At 43.8% G+C, this 16,430-nt stretch overlaps 1 protein-coding gene across 1 annotated transcript in view; it reads right to left on the reverse strand.

Annotated features, from left to right (window-relative positions):
- KTN1 (kinectin 1) overlaps window positions 1-16,121 on the reverse strand; it is a gene marked incomplete at its 5' end in the record, with an annotated part of 56,361 nt that extends 40,240 nt beyond the window's left edge. The window contains 7 exons of the mRNA XM_080345407.1: window positions 667-773; window positions 3,455-3,595; window positions 6,678-6,794; window positions 8,701-8,831; window positions 11,284-11,451; window positions 13,913-14,050; window positions 15,605-16,121. Coding sequence (XP_080201533.1) covers window positions 667-773; window positions 3,455-3,595; window positions 6,678-6,794; window positions 8,701-8,831; window positions 11,284-11,451; window positions 13,913-14,050; window positions 15,605-16,121 — 1,319 coding nt within the window. The remainder of the gene's footprint in view (window positions 1-666; window positions 774-3,454; window positions 3,596-6,677; window positions 6,795-8,700; window positions 8,832-11,283; window positions 11,452-13,912; window positions 14,051-15,604) is intronic.
- Between the last annotated feature and the right edge of the window lie 309 nt (window positions 16,122-16,430).

A 16,430-nucleotide genomic window follows, 5' to 3' on the forward strand; every position in this document is an offset into this window, starting at 1 on the left:
TCTCCTTAGGGAGAGAAGATGCATTTGTATAGCTTAAGAGAAGAATTCTAAAAGGCTCCTCCTTTGTGTCTAAGCAAATATGATAAAAATAAAATGCTTTCTAAGTTGGTCTGAATTAAGGATTATTCAAGATAACCATCCAAGAGATAACGATGCTTCATTAGGACACCTAAAATCAGGGTATCAGTGCCCTTCTCTGAGCACTCGTTGTATCAGCCTACTCAACAGGCACATAAATCCAAGTGCCACTCCAGTGGTACCGTTAACTGCAGGGTATTGATTGTTTTTCTTATTGGAAGACTAATTTATAACTTTGGAGCTGTTGTCCTCCCAGCATCAGCACCTCTCCTAAAACCCCAGGGGAATGGACACGTACCCTGCCAAAAACCACCAACCGTGGCTGCTCACTTCTGCGCTTCCTTCTGTTAAAGTCTCAGCGCCCGCACTCTAAAAGCTCAGGTATCAAATTGATAAGAGATAATATGTTTTGAAACCCTTGGCTCAATGCAAAATACAAATAGCTACGTCCCCCACCCAAAATAACCGTGTTTCTAGTTGAACCACAAATTCAGAGACAGCCAGGGAGACGGAAACAGGAGCAGAAGCCAGAACAGCTCTTCAGGGAAGGCTGAAAACACACAGAGCTCCGAGTAGCTTCTGACATACTTGCTCTCCATTTGGTTGGTAGAAGTACTGACAGCATCTCTCAGGATCCCGTTTTCCTGCTTCAGGTGGCTTATTTCTGCCTCCATCTGCTCACGGAGTTGCTGGAACTGACAGGGGAAAAAGATCAATTCAAAAAAAGTTTAAACTAAGAAGCAATCCCAAAAGAAAACACACACAAAAAAACACCCACACACCCCCAAAAAGCAGTAGGTATAACATTGGCTTAAATAAATTAAACTTAAGTTGATTTTTTTGGAGAGGGGCAACTTTACCTCCTTCCTCACATACCAAATCTTTAATTATACTATGCAACTTAGACCCTCTTGCCTGAATAACAGCATCTGTTTCCTTTTACACCAGCACATCAACCTGTGTATAAAGGCAATCTTTTGTTTTTAAGTAGTACACAAGGATATTACTTAGTACTTAAATAGTACTTAGGATGCTGATTGCTCAGTTGAATAATTTAGATACCTGTCAATAACTGGGTATCATTAGATCATGCTTCCAAGAGGAAATAAATTAAACACACTGTGGATTAACATTAGAAGTTTACAAAGCCTTTAAACAAAGCAGAGAAAGTATAAAATAACTAACAACACACAGATTAGAGAGTGTAAACTGCAAAAGGTTAGTCCTCATCTAATATCCTGAATTTGAGATTATGAAATAGATGCTTAATATGCTCTGATTTCATTTAATGCAATAATATGCTTTGATTGCATTTTTAACGTGGTTCCAAACTGAGGCAGAAAGAAGCCTTGCTAACCCAAGGTTGCTTCGGAATAATGCAAACAAAATCAAAAGATGAGATTCAAAGGAAAAACTAACTCTGCATATGCAGATGGCAGCATAGCTGCTCTTGCAGCCCAATAACCAGCTCTGAAAACCCTCCAGCACATAGAGCTGTAATGCTTTCTTCCTCTACCAGTGCCACTTCGGACATATATCTGCTCCTATTTCCAAGACCCAGTTTCATCAAAGGACTGACTCGCCAAGGAGGAGTTTTATATATAAAAAAAATCCAAACAAATGTTTGCGTAACAACCACAGCAGGGCAGCCACCAATACACATCACAAGCTGGTCTTGGTGCATCTGGGGAGTTTTTTTCCCCTCCCCTTTTTGTTTTTAATGCTGAAATCCCAACAGAGGGAGGGCCACAAGCCCCATATCAGCTTTGACAGGCGTTTTGGCTTCTCTGCAGTGCTACAGCACATCAGCAGAGGGAGCAGAACCAGCGCACAGGTTCCTCTGCGCATCCTTTCTCCAGCTTCGCCTGCAACACAAGCATCCAAGAGTCATCATAGAGAGCAGCGTAGGGGAAAGGGACCTGGGGGTCCTGGGGACAGCAGGATGACCATGAGCCAGCACTGGGCCCTTGGGGCCAGGAAGCAAATGGTACCTGGGGTGGGTTAGAAGGGGGTGGTCAGTAGGTCAGAGAGGTTCTCCTGCCCCTCTGCTCTGCCCTGGGGAGACCACACCTGGAATCTTGTGTCCAGCTGTGGCCCCTCAGTTCCAGCAGGACAGGGAACTGCTGCAGAGAGTCCAGCGCAGCCACCAAGATGCTGAAGGGAGTGGAGCATCTCCCGTGTGAGAAAAGGCTGAGGGAGCTGGGGCTCTGGAGCTGGACAAGAGGACACTGAGGGGGGACTCATTGCTGGGGATCAATATGGAAAGGGGGAGTGTCAGGAGGATGGAGCCAGGCTCTTCTCGGTGACAACCAATGGTAGGACAAGGGGCAATGGGTACAAACTGGAACACAAGAGGTTCCACTTAAATACGAGAAGAAACTTGTTCTTGGTGAGGGTGGCAGAGCCTGGCCCAGGCTGCCCAGGGAGGTTGTGGAGTCTCCTCTGCAGACATTCCAACCCGCATGGACACCTTCCTGTGTAACCTCATCTGGGTGTTCCTGCTCCATGCGGGGATTGCACTGGATGAGCTTTCAGGTCCCTTCCAATCCCTCACATTCTGGGATTCTGTGATCTGAGACCCTCTTGTCAGAAGTTCAAAGGAAATTATCTCCGCTTTGGAGAACGTAGTTCTCCTCCAAAACTGCAGAGATGCTACTCTCCAAAGTGCCAAGGCAGAAGACTCAGCATTAAACCTGGGAACTTCACATGCTGGGCTTGATGCCATGACACTTATATAGGAAAAATACTAGAATGTCAAATCTAAGCACCACTCAAGTTGGTATAAGACAGGTCATTCTCCTTAGCAAACTTTAAGTCAAACTTTTTAAACTGATGAAGAAACTCTTCTGAGGTTACCCCACTACAACACAACTTGGGGAGAAAAAAAACAAGGGTCTTAATGCAAGTGTCTGCCCTTCAAATATTTTCAGCAAAGCACTCTCCCAGACAATGATATTTTTTGCATATTACATTATGTTGTCACTCTGCACTGTAATTTTTAAAAGTGAGATTTATCAGCTGGTAAATGATCATTAGCATTAGTAGCTCTATGAAGCTATTTCAATTAGATTTTACGCTTTAATTAGATGACATTTCAGCAGAATACCACAAAGGAAAAGTAATTAGGATCAGATACAGGCTGTGTAGCACAAGTCTTTAACACACTAGAGCAGAATTGCCTGTGAAAACACCTTGTGCTTCCTTCAAGCCAGAAAACTGCCAGAGTTTCCCATCCCAGCCAGGCTCAGAGCAACCAGCAAAGCTCATTCCATTTGAGCAAACAACAAACACCGCACCCTGGCTAAAGCAACGATTTCTTAGCATTGATCTGCTTGTGTACAAACTCCAACTCAAACCGTTCTGGTGAAGCTTTTACCTTTATCTTCATCTGCTGAGATTCTTGGTAGCTGACGTGTATTTTACTCTGGAAAGTGCCGTGCTCCTTTTCCAGCGCGTTGATGCGCTCCCGCATTTTCGCCGTGAGCAAACCGTTCCTCTCCTTCTCTGCAACCAGCTCCTTGGGTGGGAAGTGAAAGGGAATGGGAAAGAAGTCAACTACCGGTCTTTTCTAGAAATAACTAAAGATATAGCAAGTGTGCGTCAATCCAAAGTCAGCTTCAATCTTCGCTTGGAGAAATTACAGCATTTGACCTGACCAGACTTCCAGCACCTATATGAAGATTTATGATTGAATCATCCCATGACCTTATGAACCTAATCACGGTCAAAAACAAACTGATGGCTTATTTACAGGTTTTTAGATCCAGTCTGTGGGCTATTGCCACAATACTTATACTATACAGCCGCATTCTTTAGAATCCCATAGAAAGCACTTGGCACAAACATTGATTTTACTTCAGGATTATAGAATTCCACACACCATTGATGTTTGCAATAGTGTATTTATAACTGTAGAAAACCTTGACCTACCTTTCCATTTATTGAATGCAAAACTGAGGTACTGGAGAGAGGCAGAGGAGGGTGACGAGGGGCCTGGAGCACAAGTCTTATGAGGAACAGTTGAGGGAAACGGGGATAATTTCACATTTTTTCTTTAAAAAAAGGTTTTCCAATTTAAACACTGATTTTCTGTTGTCTCAGAAGAGCTGGAGTCTCATTGTTGTAGAGTTTGGCCAAATTACACAGAGTCCTAACAATTAAAACCACAGATTCCACACAGGGCAGGGCTTGCATTTTCATCCCAAGTTTAGCAAAATGGAAGAATGCAGGTGAAGAACTGTGGCAAAACTACAGGGCATTTCAGAGCAAATATCTGCTTTGTAACAGGTTGCAAAGCCAACCGTTTTGCCAGAGAAGATGGGTTATTAGTACCCAGCAACAGTCAGGGAAGCCCTGAATGCCACCAGCATGACACCACATTACAGCTTTCAAATGAAAATACACATTGCTATTTAGATTAATCATTTATTACCTAGTAATTCAAGCCAGACGCCTGAGAAATACATAGAGCTGCTCCCCTGCAATATAAATGTGCTTGCTGTAGTAAGCAAAAATACTAAGTGCAGCTTTCACCAAGCCCCCATCGCAGAATAAGGTATTTGTACCATCCAAGCTTCAAGTGTCTCCAGCTACACAGCTCCTTACAGTGCCAGGGAGCTTTGACATATAATTTAAGGGTTCTAAATTATTAGCCTGAATACCCTCCATCTCTTCAGAGCAGTGACAAGTTCAAGCCCACATTCAGAGGGGCCTTTAGGAACCTGTCACACCAAAAGTTATAAGCCACTTCCGCAAATACGGTGTAAACAGCTTGTCACAAAGCCTTCTCCAATTTATATTTGCATCTGCTAAGATGCAACAAAAATAAGGGCATCAGGAAGTGTTCTGGTTTGTTTCTACCCCTCTGTCAGCTCCACCACTCATGTGCAGCCCTCACTAACCCAGCCAAGGCCATGCCAGAGATCCTGGGGTGATTAACTCGCACCTCGCTTGTGTTTTGCCAAATACCTTCATCAGGCACCTCTTGCTCTCATTAATCCTCTCCAGTTATCATCCAAAGGCTGAGGGAGCTGGGTCTCCAGCTTGGGGAAGGGGAGACCAAGGGGTGACCTCATTAACGTTTACAGATATATAAAGGGTGAGTGTCAGGAGGATGGAGCCAGGCTCTTCTTGGTGACAACCAGTGATAGGACAAGAGGTAACGGGTTCAAACTGGAACACAAGAGGTTCCACTTAAATTTGAGAAGAAACTTCTTCTCAGTGAGGGTATCAGAACACTGGCCCAGGCTGCCCAGGGGGGTTTTGGAGTCTCCTTCTCTGCAGACATTCCAACCCGCCTGGACACCTTCCTGTGTAACCTCATCTGGGTGTTCCTGCTCCATGCGGGGATTGCACTGGATGAGCTTTCCAGGTCCCTTCCAACCCCTGACATTCTGGGATTCTGTGTGTGATGTATGTCCCTGAAGGAACATCTCTTCACCTCAAAGTCCCTCCATAGCTTTTGGCAGCATTTTCAGCACAACATGTCAATTACAAGATAAGAGCTTTTTCTCTTGTTTATCCTGATACTTTAGCACTGCAGCAATTTTGCTTTTACCCATTTTCTCCCAGCTTTCAGGAACACCCATTTATTCCTCCTTCTCTTCCCTTCCCAATCCAGAACGGAAAAAAAACCCCTATGGCCCCTATTTCTCTGCAGCTCCCACCTTGTCTCCACAAGCACCACTCTGCAGATGTTTTTTCCCCCAGTCACATCAGCACCTTCATACACTCCCTCTGCTCTTCACCAGCAGATCTCTCCCCTCTCATCCTGCAATCCTGAGCCAGAGTCTCTTTTTTCCCCACAAACACAAGTCTTTTTTCCCTACAGTTCCATACTGACTCTCCCAAACCTCTTGATCCCACCTGCAAATATAGACCTACCTGTGTCTGCTCCCTTCTTCCCATTTCACCTGCCAAAGCTCCCAAAACCCATGTTGTCTGGTAACTTTTCTCCTACCTTTTTTGTGCCCAACTTCTGTCCCTGTGCCTAAAGCCTCCAGGCTTCCAAACCAGCCAAAACATAAAAAAACTCCCCTAGAAGAGTCTCCAATTCATTCCATATCCACCTCATCATTTCTTCTACCATAACTGTTTTCCTCCAAAACCTTTATTAAAACCTTAAGTTTCATAAACTACTTTTGACAGCGGTGCATCAGCATCCCCCTAAGTCTAAAGCAATCAGAGCACTTTGTTCCTTCCTTCTTGAAGAAAACTGATGATTGTTGTGCCTAGAAGCACACAAGCATGTGAATACTACCAAATTAAAACTATGCTGCAGAAAAAGTTAATATTTGCATCCACAAAACCATATTACACTCATGAAGGAAGTGTTTTTAAATTAGACTTTTGAAAGGAAAAACAGTCTCAGCTTAAGTCTCAGTAAATGAACTGTGGAAAAACTACTGGAAAATAACTCTGCATAAATACATTAATGGCATCATAAAACCAAACAGTGTCTCAGTAAGCTTTCCCAATAGAAAAAGATTCCACTTTTCATTTTATACTAAGCTCAGAAAACCAGCATTTGCTGGCTGCTCATCCTACAAGCTCCAGCTCCTCTCCTACAGCTCTATACATCTCAACCTCTCCATACGTACCTGGGTAAGCTGCTTGCACTGCTCCTTCGCAACGGCTGCCTCCTCCTTCATCGCAGTGAGCATCTTCTCTTTGTCTTGTAGCTGATGGGCGGCTGCAGCCGACTCAGCCTTGCTAGCCTGAAGAAAAATACATACAAATGATCATACATGCTAGGAAAACTTGTACAGCACACTAGCAGGCAGCAGAGTAAGCCTGAGAGGAAGAAACGGCCCCAAATCTTCCGTCTGTGCGGTGTATGTGGCACCACCAGTACTCAGTTCTGCTGCTAATGGATCCTGCAGCACCGATTTCATTAGCCGAGGAAACGCATTTTGAAATGCACTGAAACCAATTAAGAGAATAAATGGGCTCTTTAGGTGCTTCTGTGCTGGAAGAAGTGGCACTGGGGAAAAGAAAGAATGGCCATTAAGAGAAATGAGGGGAAAAGACACAGAGATGCTGAATCACTCAATAATTGAGGTTAGAAGGGACTCCAAGATCACCTGGTCCAACCCACACTCAAAGAACGTACAACCCAGCTCGCATTATAACTACAAACAATCTCTTGAAATACCTCACGATTACATTTCTGTTGGCACACAGACACACAAAGTTTGAGATACTACAGGGAACAGGACTAGAAGAACCATCCCCACGGTCCTGCCGTTCGCACACTGCTCCTAAAATGAAATAACTGTGGGAAAGGGGAAACCTAAAGTTTGCTCTCAGACTTCACTCGAGTCTGATCACTGAAGCAGCAAAGTGAAGTGTCAGCCCCATAAACCCGCTCCAAATTTGTTTAGAAGTTCTCCCTTAACAGTATTGTACCGCATACACACATTGTCACGTTGTCAATGTCTTGCATGAGCTAATGATAGGAGAATAATCACATTTCCATCTACAGAAACTTACTTTTTTGGTTTTTTTACAAACCTAGAAACCCACTTTCATCCTTGATATTTACCTTTAAAACAAAATATTCCTAAAAAAAGTCGAGCAAGCAAGCTGGCTGATGTTCTGAATAAAACAAGCGGCAACATTACAAGTGTACTACTACATGGTTTTCAGTTAAGCACTGAAATAATGGCCCAGAGAGGCAGTGAAGTCTCTGTCTTTAGGTTTTCAAGGCACAACAGGACAAATCCCTGAGCAACTTGCTCCAAATTCACCGCTGCCCCTGTTCTGAGCAGGTGGTTGGACTGCACAACCTCCTGATGCCCCTTCCAACCCTAATTACGTGATACGCTACTACACTGAGTCAACTGAATTGACACATACCCAGTTCTGCATTTCTGTCCTGGTATCGTATCTGTGGAAAAATTCAGTATTGCAAGAGTTCAAATGTGACAAAACAGGATGTGACAAGCACTAAATGACAATTTTAATGAGTCATGGGAGGGAGAAGCAGATATCGGTGGTCACCATTCTCTCCTGATTTAGCGCCAAAGTTATAAAAGAAGGAGTTGCCCAGAGGGGCTGTGCGGTCTCAGCCCCTGAAGGTCTCAAGCCAGAGCTGAGTTGACCTCAGAGCTGGCCCTGCTTTGAGTAAGAGGTTCAACTACAGATCCTGATGTCCCTTCCAAATCAGAATTGTCCTACAATCCTACAAAAAATACCCAAAGAAGTCAGCAGAGTAAAATGTACAGATTTACAAGACGTAGAGACTTGCAAAACACCGAATTCGCTGGTTGTGCGCACAGCCACGGCATCTTTTTCCCAATGTCTGCTATAGTTTATCACCCACGCTGACACACATCCAGCAGCTGCAGCCCTGCGTTATACACCGTATTCTCCATGGTTATGTCTGCTCTTTACGAGCGGTCAAAAGCCATCAGCCCATGGGATGGCAGATGGCAGCACGCAGATGCTGACAATCGCTTTCTGCATGCAAAGCAAGCACAGACCAGCTGGAAAAAAAGTGTCTTCCAAACACAGAACACAGAAACCGCAACAGAATATTGATATAGCTAATTCAACAAGATCTCTCCTAATTTCTACTTATTTAATAGCCTTCTCTCCCACATCACCCCCCCCGTCATTCACCTTTTGCAAGACATCATGAATTGCACCGGATTTTTCCTTTAAAACCTCCACCACGCAACGAGCCTCATCTTCAGTGAAGATCATATTCTTCATGGCCATTACAAAGTCTTTAAATTTTACTTCAGCATTCTCTGCAACACAGAAGAGAGGATATATTTACTTTGGACTCCAGACAGAATTACTTCTTCTGCCTTGAAACAGCATGTGATGGAGTATCATTATGCATTATATTTCATTCCAGTCTGATATGCCAAGAAGCAAGAGGTCGTGAACATTCAGCAAAAAACAACATATCCCCGATTTAAATCCGATAACAATCTGCCAGCTCACAGTTTGGGGAAAAAAAATCCCACCACTTTTGTTTGTACAGTTGGTAACGTTTATAGTGTTGCTAGCAAGAAGACAAAGCATAACACAGATTTTTGAGGGGGAAAATAAATAGCATGAATGTGAAAACATCAAGAGTCTTTCCTAGTGTATTATGACAGCAATTCAAGCTGAGCTCTCAATTTAAAGGACAACCTGGCTCCACAAGCAACATGCAAACGACAAGGTAACGAATTTAAGAACTGGCACAGTTCTGATTACAATATATGGAAAGCAGAAGAATATCCCTTCAAATCTAAGTTTGGAAAGGAACTGCTGCAGAAGTCCAGCAGTAGAAAGATAAATTAGTCAGTGTTTAAAAAGACAGAAATAAGCAAACAACTCAATGATCTTATATAAACAAAAAAAAAAAGCATTTCTTCATAAAAAACAGGCTGCACATGAGTAGGTCATTAGGTGGCCCCCTAACTTAAGTAAATGGAAGCACAAGAGCGAGGTATCCAATATCTCTGCCAAATATTCAGCAGTGCACAAAAGTATGCGAAGGGATTTTAGGGGGGGAAAAAAAGGAAAAGCTTAAATGTGATGCTTGGTTACCAAAGCTCACAAAGAAGGGTCGAAGTCTCTCACCACAGATGCTAAACACACCATTAAAACCAAGCCAATTAAAACCAATACAAAAAAGAAGTGCTGGTGATACTAAGCCCCTAAGAGAAGTTACTCAGCATAACAACAAATGACTGAGTAACAAAGCCCAGGGAGGCTGCACTGACATCATCCATGACGCTGGTCCCAGGAATATGCCAAAAATCCTGAGACCACAGCCTGGTTTAGCCGGGAGTCTAGAGCAGCCTGGCCTGGCGGAGACCTTGTCCTTGCACCAGAGCAGCTTACACTGAGAATACGGGAAGATTTCTATATTGGGAGGGCAAATCCCAACTGACACAGGAGAATTAGGAGCTGATACAGAAGGTGACAGCTCGCTAAGGAAATGAGAAGAGACGGGCGCATGCGAGAGGCCACGATGCTGCGGGGCAGTAACACACAGCCATTGAGCCAGAAGCACAATGGGAGCCTCAGGGAACCCCATACGGATGCCACAAAGCTTTCAAGTGAGCATTATAGAAAACAAGGCTAAAAGAGACATTTGGAGAAGTGCAGTGAATGACCAGGCAGACAATGTTGGAAAGCCAGCACAAACCTGAGCAGGGAGTCATCGCTCAAACAGTCACTTGGCTTCTCCTCCCTGGCTGCCCGCAAATGTGAGGGTCTCACATCGCTGTGTACAACTACCCGAAAGGAGGTTGTAGCACGGAGGGTGTTGGTCTCATTTGCCAAGTAATTAGCAATGACAAGAGGAAACTGCCTCAAGTTGCACCAGAGGAGGTTTAGTGGGATATTAGGAACAGTTTCTTCCCAGAAAGGGCTGTCGGGAATTGGAACAGGCTGCCCAGGGCAGTGGTGGAGTCACCATCCCTGAAGGGGATGTATAGATGTATAGATGAGGTTCTTAGGGACATGGGTTAGTGCTAGATTTCGGTTACGGCTGGACTCAAGGGTCTCTTCCAACCAAAATGATTCTATGATTCTAAGCCTGGCACGCTTTGAGCAGGCCAGTGGCCTGTTTAAAGTTTCAGGGTGAGACACAACGCTCACGAATCACCCCAGGCCTCCATGAGAGAGCATGAAGGAAGCTCCCCTGTATCTCAACCAGTTCCAACTGCGTTAAAAATGAAAATTCAAAGTTTTGCTGGAAACTGCCAGACTATCTCCACCAGCAATTTGCTTCAGGTAACTGTGTGCTGCACTCAGAGATACACACGGGCCGATCAGCCCGAGCTACCTCCAACAACAGCCCTAGAGCTGCTCTCTCTGTCTCGAGCAGACTCAAGAGCCCATGATCGAAGCTCCAGAGTCCATCACTGAACCGATGCCCGAACGATGTCGTGTAAAACCAGCACTAGCTCGTGTGCATCTGTGTGGTCCGTGACCGCCTATTCGCTCACTGTGAGGACACAAAAGCCTACAGTCAGCGTTAAAAGGATTTGGATAGTGCAAAACCCTTTCAACAGTGCCAAAGATGGGAGAAACGAGAACAGACAAGAACTGTGTCCTGCAGCCACAAATGTTTTCCTCAAATCACTTCTTCCTAACAAATAAGGGAGGATTCCCCTTCCTGACACTCACAGCATGCTTCCCCTGTTCAGGTTTCCAGGCAGGCTACAGCAGAGACAGACAGCATTATCAGTTTCTTACCTTTATCCGTTTCATTCTTCTGTTTCTTGCCACTGCTCCTCTGGATCCCCTCATTCACATTGTGTTTTGCTACTTCAACCGCTTCTCGCTTTTCCAAAGTGCCACCATCAGAATTATCCATCAAAGGAATATAAGTAGTTGATTGAATGAGAGGCTCATCCACCAAAACTGAAATCAGACATCCACAGGATGGGTTAGAGCTTTGTAATAATTAACATCAACATTTTCAGAGAAGGTATGTAACATATTAGAGAGTTGGATTAAAGCTTCTCTAACCTCAATAGCTAGTTAGTAATACCCTCAATTGCTATTATCCTTAACTCATTAAAGCTCTTCAGGCAAGTTCATTAAATAAAGGTCTCTAATGCACAGTAATTTGATAGCTTCAATTAAATTTCTATTTCCAGAATTGCCTTTTACCATTTTAAAAAGTAGCAGAGAACAGCCTTATGTTTTGACTTTGATTTCACTTTAACAAGAAAGTTGCACATGGCATCAATGAGACTGGTTTACTTGTGGTTGCACATGAAATAATTCAGCATCATCAAACTATGAGCATAGTAAAGACTTTTGTCTCTCTTCTGTTAAAAGCTGGTACTCCCCCGCCAGCATTTTCGCTTAGATTACATCACCAATGAACTAAACCATTTAAGTAGAGCTTGCGGTAGGGACAGCAATCAAGCTTATTTCACATGCAGACTCAACAGCACTTAATGAAGATCTCTCATCTGTCAGAGCGGGCTTTAGGCATCATTAATATTCAGAGAGATACCCAGAGGTACCGACCGACCTCAGGTCTCCATTCTCACAGCGCTGTGCGAGCGTGGGGAGGATCAGTCTCTGCCCAAACAACTTGTCAGCCTGCACTGCCAAGACAAAAGTGGGGAGAGGAAGAGCGACAGACCGGGGACAGATACAGCCAGGGACAGAGCTGGATCTGCTGCCTGCCCAGCTCCTCAGCCACTGCTCGTAGAATCATTGCGGTTGGAAAAGAGCTTCAAAATCATCGAGTCCAACCATTAACGCTGCCAAGGCCACGTCTAACCCATGTCCCTAAAGAACCTCATCTCCACATCCTTCAAACCCCTCCAGGGATGGTGACTCCAGCACTGCCCTGAGCAGCCTGTTCCAATGCCCGACAGCCCTTTGGGGAAGAAATTGTTCCCAATACCCCATCTAAACCTCACGCTGCCTGAAATATGCAGCCAGAGAGCTAGTTAGAAAAGACTTTTATATTCCAGCTGCTGTTAAGGAGCAAAACAGGCCAGATGGACCTTCTGTGTCACCTGCTAGAGTCTTTCCACTTAAGCAGTCAGCAGACACCTGCAGGTACACTCAAAAGTGAGATCTTGTATAGCAGAAATATCCACCACCCAATCCAGTTACCATCCTCACCTCCTCCCTTCCTCTCCATATCAACTTCCCCTCCTCATTTTATTCCCCTCCTTTCAAAATCTATTTAATATCACATTTCACAGCATCAGTAACACCTGAAATTCCCAAAGTACTGTCTTGGCTAACCCAGATGCCCACTGCAGCTAATTTCTCTCTGTCATTTTGAAGAGGTATCTTGAAAAGAAAACAGCTTGCACTGAAATAATGCATGAGCTATTCCTGTGTAACGCTGACAGCTTAACTGATAATGATGCTTATTTGAGCATTAGCCACACACAGACAAGTTTGTGGTCCATGAAGTACATCAGGAAAAGCACAAGCATGTCCACAAAAGGCGATCACACCCTTGGTTCCTCAGGAGTAGGTTTCTTTCAAAAAGCATTTGAAAGCTTTCCAGTTGTTATAACACACAGGGACCCTATATGACCACAAACCCCACCCTGGTCTGACCAGACCCCACAACTGATCTAGACCCTGATGACTTGACCAAAAGATAAAGGGAACAGCGACCAACATTGTCTAATCCTGGAGCAGAACACCAGCAGCAAACTCCTTCGTAGCTGTCCCAGTAAAGAGTTTGGAGAAGCTAACAAGGTGGCCTCACAGAACTTCATGGTCACACTCTGCCCAAAAGCCACAGGCACAATGACACTCATTGTAAAAATTGAAAAAAAAATAGATTAAAAATAAAAGGAACAAACACAGAGGCAGAATGAGCCAAGAGACAAGAAACAGCATCTTGGCAGAGAACGACGGATGACGAACAGTAAAAGCCTTGACAGCAAAGATGAGCGGTTTATGTTGGAACAACGACGAGCTAACAAAAGGACAATAAGAGAGGAACGTGGTCAAAGCAACTGGCTAAAAAACCTGCAGTCTTGCTTGGGGCAGATGACTGTGCCCGTTCCAGACATGCCTTGCTCACAGTAACTTAGAGTATAAGCTGAGCAGGCTCTAAGTCAACACGTTACTCCTCAATTCAAATGTGGATGTTTGGATCCAAAAGCGTTCAGAAAGGTTCACAGCGTCCTCCCATGTTCAGTGCTACCAGATAAATTAAACAGTACCTCAGGTTGAACAACCTTTCTGACCCGGAATTCCTGCTTTTTCAAATTAAAAGAGTTATTCTTCTATGAGTTTCTTTTTCCAAAGGATGAGGGACTGAAATATGGATGTCAAAAAGGTTTAATAGTCAGGTTTATCTGAACTAATAAGTCAGTGTCTGTATTCTCACCATTATCAACTTTCTGCTTCTTTGCAGAGACTTTCTTCTTTCCCGATACGTTTTCTTGCTTTATCTCCTGGTGGAGCAGCACTTGGTCTTGCTTTTTGGTAGGAGATACAACAGAATCAGTCTTAGTATCTTGATCATCTGTAACAGACAATTAAGACAATATGCTTTTCTGTATATTCATATCACCACTTTTAAATCTGTAACAACCAAAGTCCACTTGCAGGAAAGAGAAACCCATGTATTTCAAATCAGAACAAAGTTATCCAAACACACTCCCCGTATCAGACGTGACCCCAAAGCAACAGAAAGGTTGAGCAGAGTGAAGAGCCACAGCACCCCGTGTTTGGACAAACAGGAACCTTATCTGCAAGCAGAACACAGCAACGCAAATACCAGTTTAACAAATCCAATCCAGGTTTGACTGCGACAGAGCAGACAGCATGCCTTACCCCATTAGTTTCTCATTTGCAGGAAGTGTTTTATTCCCCCCATGAACCCACTCGGGTATTTTACACACACACCCCCAATAGCTACTGGGACTGTGAGAAGCAGAAAAGCAGCATTTCACATTAGGGAATTGTTCTTTATAAATGTTGTTTCTAGCGAGAATGTTTTTTATCTTTCTGGACAGCCTGTGCTCTATGATATTCTTGTCAGAGCCGACACACACGATACGGGGTTGTGGTGTCAGCTCCTGTAATCAAGGATAAGAGTTTGTTCTGGCTGCCCTCAGAACAGTGCTTGTAGACCACATTTGAACCACGCCACAGAGATTTGTGGAGAACACCCACCAACAAGATTTGATGCTTTTTGTGTTGGTAGCGGGTGGGTCTTTTTTCTCCCTTTTTTTCAGAAAAAGAAAATACACCCCATCAAGCAGCAATGTCGCTCTTATTCCTCACTCCCTGTAGCAAACCTGTTACACCTGCATCTCAAATGGGTGATCTGCAAGTAACTTGGTTTTCGCTTATTTTTGAAACCGAGTGTATTTATTCTTTCTTACATTCTAATCATAGTCAGCAAATACACTGAGACATGTCGACTCCTGCTGAGGATAGAGCCAAGACAGTCGCAGGTATTCTGACTACAGCTTTCAATCTATCTAGGTTGGATGTTCCATTTACAATACCTGGACCAATCTTTTACCATCAGTTCCATTCAGTTTTAGAGGTGTAGCAGGTGAGAAGCAGCTCTAAGTGCTTCTTCTCATTAATCAGCCACCAAATACCTCTCCGTACATTAAACCCACACTTCAACAGTGATTTATTTTGCACACTCTGCTACGAAGTTCCCCTAGATGCCCTTTCTTATCAGGGCAACCGCTTTTAGGACGGTTTGACGTCAGAATGCGCACCGCAAACATTTAATGATTTCTTTCAGATAATCAAAATTTTGATAGCTTGAGAAGAGAGTAGTCAAACCATAGAGCAAAGCAAAGATATGAGCTACTGTTTCCCTCAACAATCTTTAGTAGAAGAAAGCAAGGAGGGGAGGAGGAAAACCAGAGCATTGCTGCCGGATGAAAAACAGTGGGGAGAAAAGCAACAGCTCCTCAAAAGGAAAAAGGTTAGAAGTGAGTTTTGCCCCATAGAGATCAGGCAGAACAGTTGGGAGAGAGACACTCTGTGGCCTTGCAAAAAGCAGAACACATTTTTGGCGTTCTGTGCAAGAAGCATATGCAACATCAGATACCCATTCCATTTTTCTGCTTCTTCTGCCCAGGCTTCTTCTTAGCTGGTGCTGATTCAGATGGTGGAGTGGGCTGTTTTGTAACAGGGACTGGATCTACTTTCTTGCCTGAAGACTTGGATCCTTCCGAATCCCTAGTTACGTGATCATCTTGAACGGCCTTATGCTTCTTCTCCTTCTTCTTCCGTTCCCTAACACCAGCAGACACTTCAGGAACAGGGACGGCAATGACGTGATCTTCATCCGTACCCAGGGCATCCGAGAGCTTAAAGTCCCGAGGGGAACTTTCAGAGTCGGACTCGTGGATGTTCCCGTTCTGAGCTTCTTTCTTCTTGTTCTTCTTCTTCTCAGTTTTCTTTTTATCGGTCTTGGTAGGTGGAAATTTGAGGTCCCTTTTCTGTTTGGCGAGGACTTCATCGTATAAAGTCTCTTTCATGAAAAGCCAAAAGAAGAGGAAGATGACTGTAATAACCACAGAAGGAATAAGGATGATAAAGTAGGTAGACTCGTAAAACTCCATTGTGCTGCTTCTTAGCGATATTTTTTAAGAAAACCTATAAGGGGGAAAGAAAAAGAAAAATCAGATTTTTGAACAGGTTTTCCTCACTATTATTTCCCCCACCAATTATAACAACAAAAGAAGATTTGTCATTGTTTTAGAGAAGCCTTAAAATAGCTTTTAATAAAATTACCAAACGATATCAATAGAAATTATTTACCATTTGCTTCTAAGTTGTCACCCTGGATTGAAAGAAACTGCGGTTTGCAAGACCAATGATCTCAAAGAGATCAGTTCTGCTCCTCACTTCTCTTCATCTTTCTCATTCTC

This window comes from Nesoenas mayeri (assembly GCF_963082525.1).
Source record: "Nesoenas mayeri genome assembly, chromosome: 5".
Taxonomy (NCBI): Eukaryota; Metazoa; Chordata; class Aves; order Columbiformes; family Columbidae; genus Nesoenas; species Nesoenas mayeri.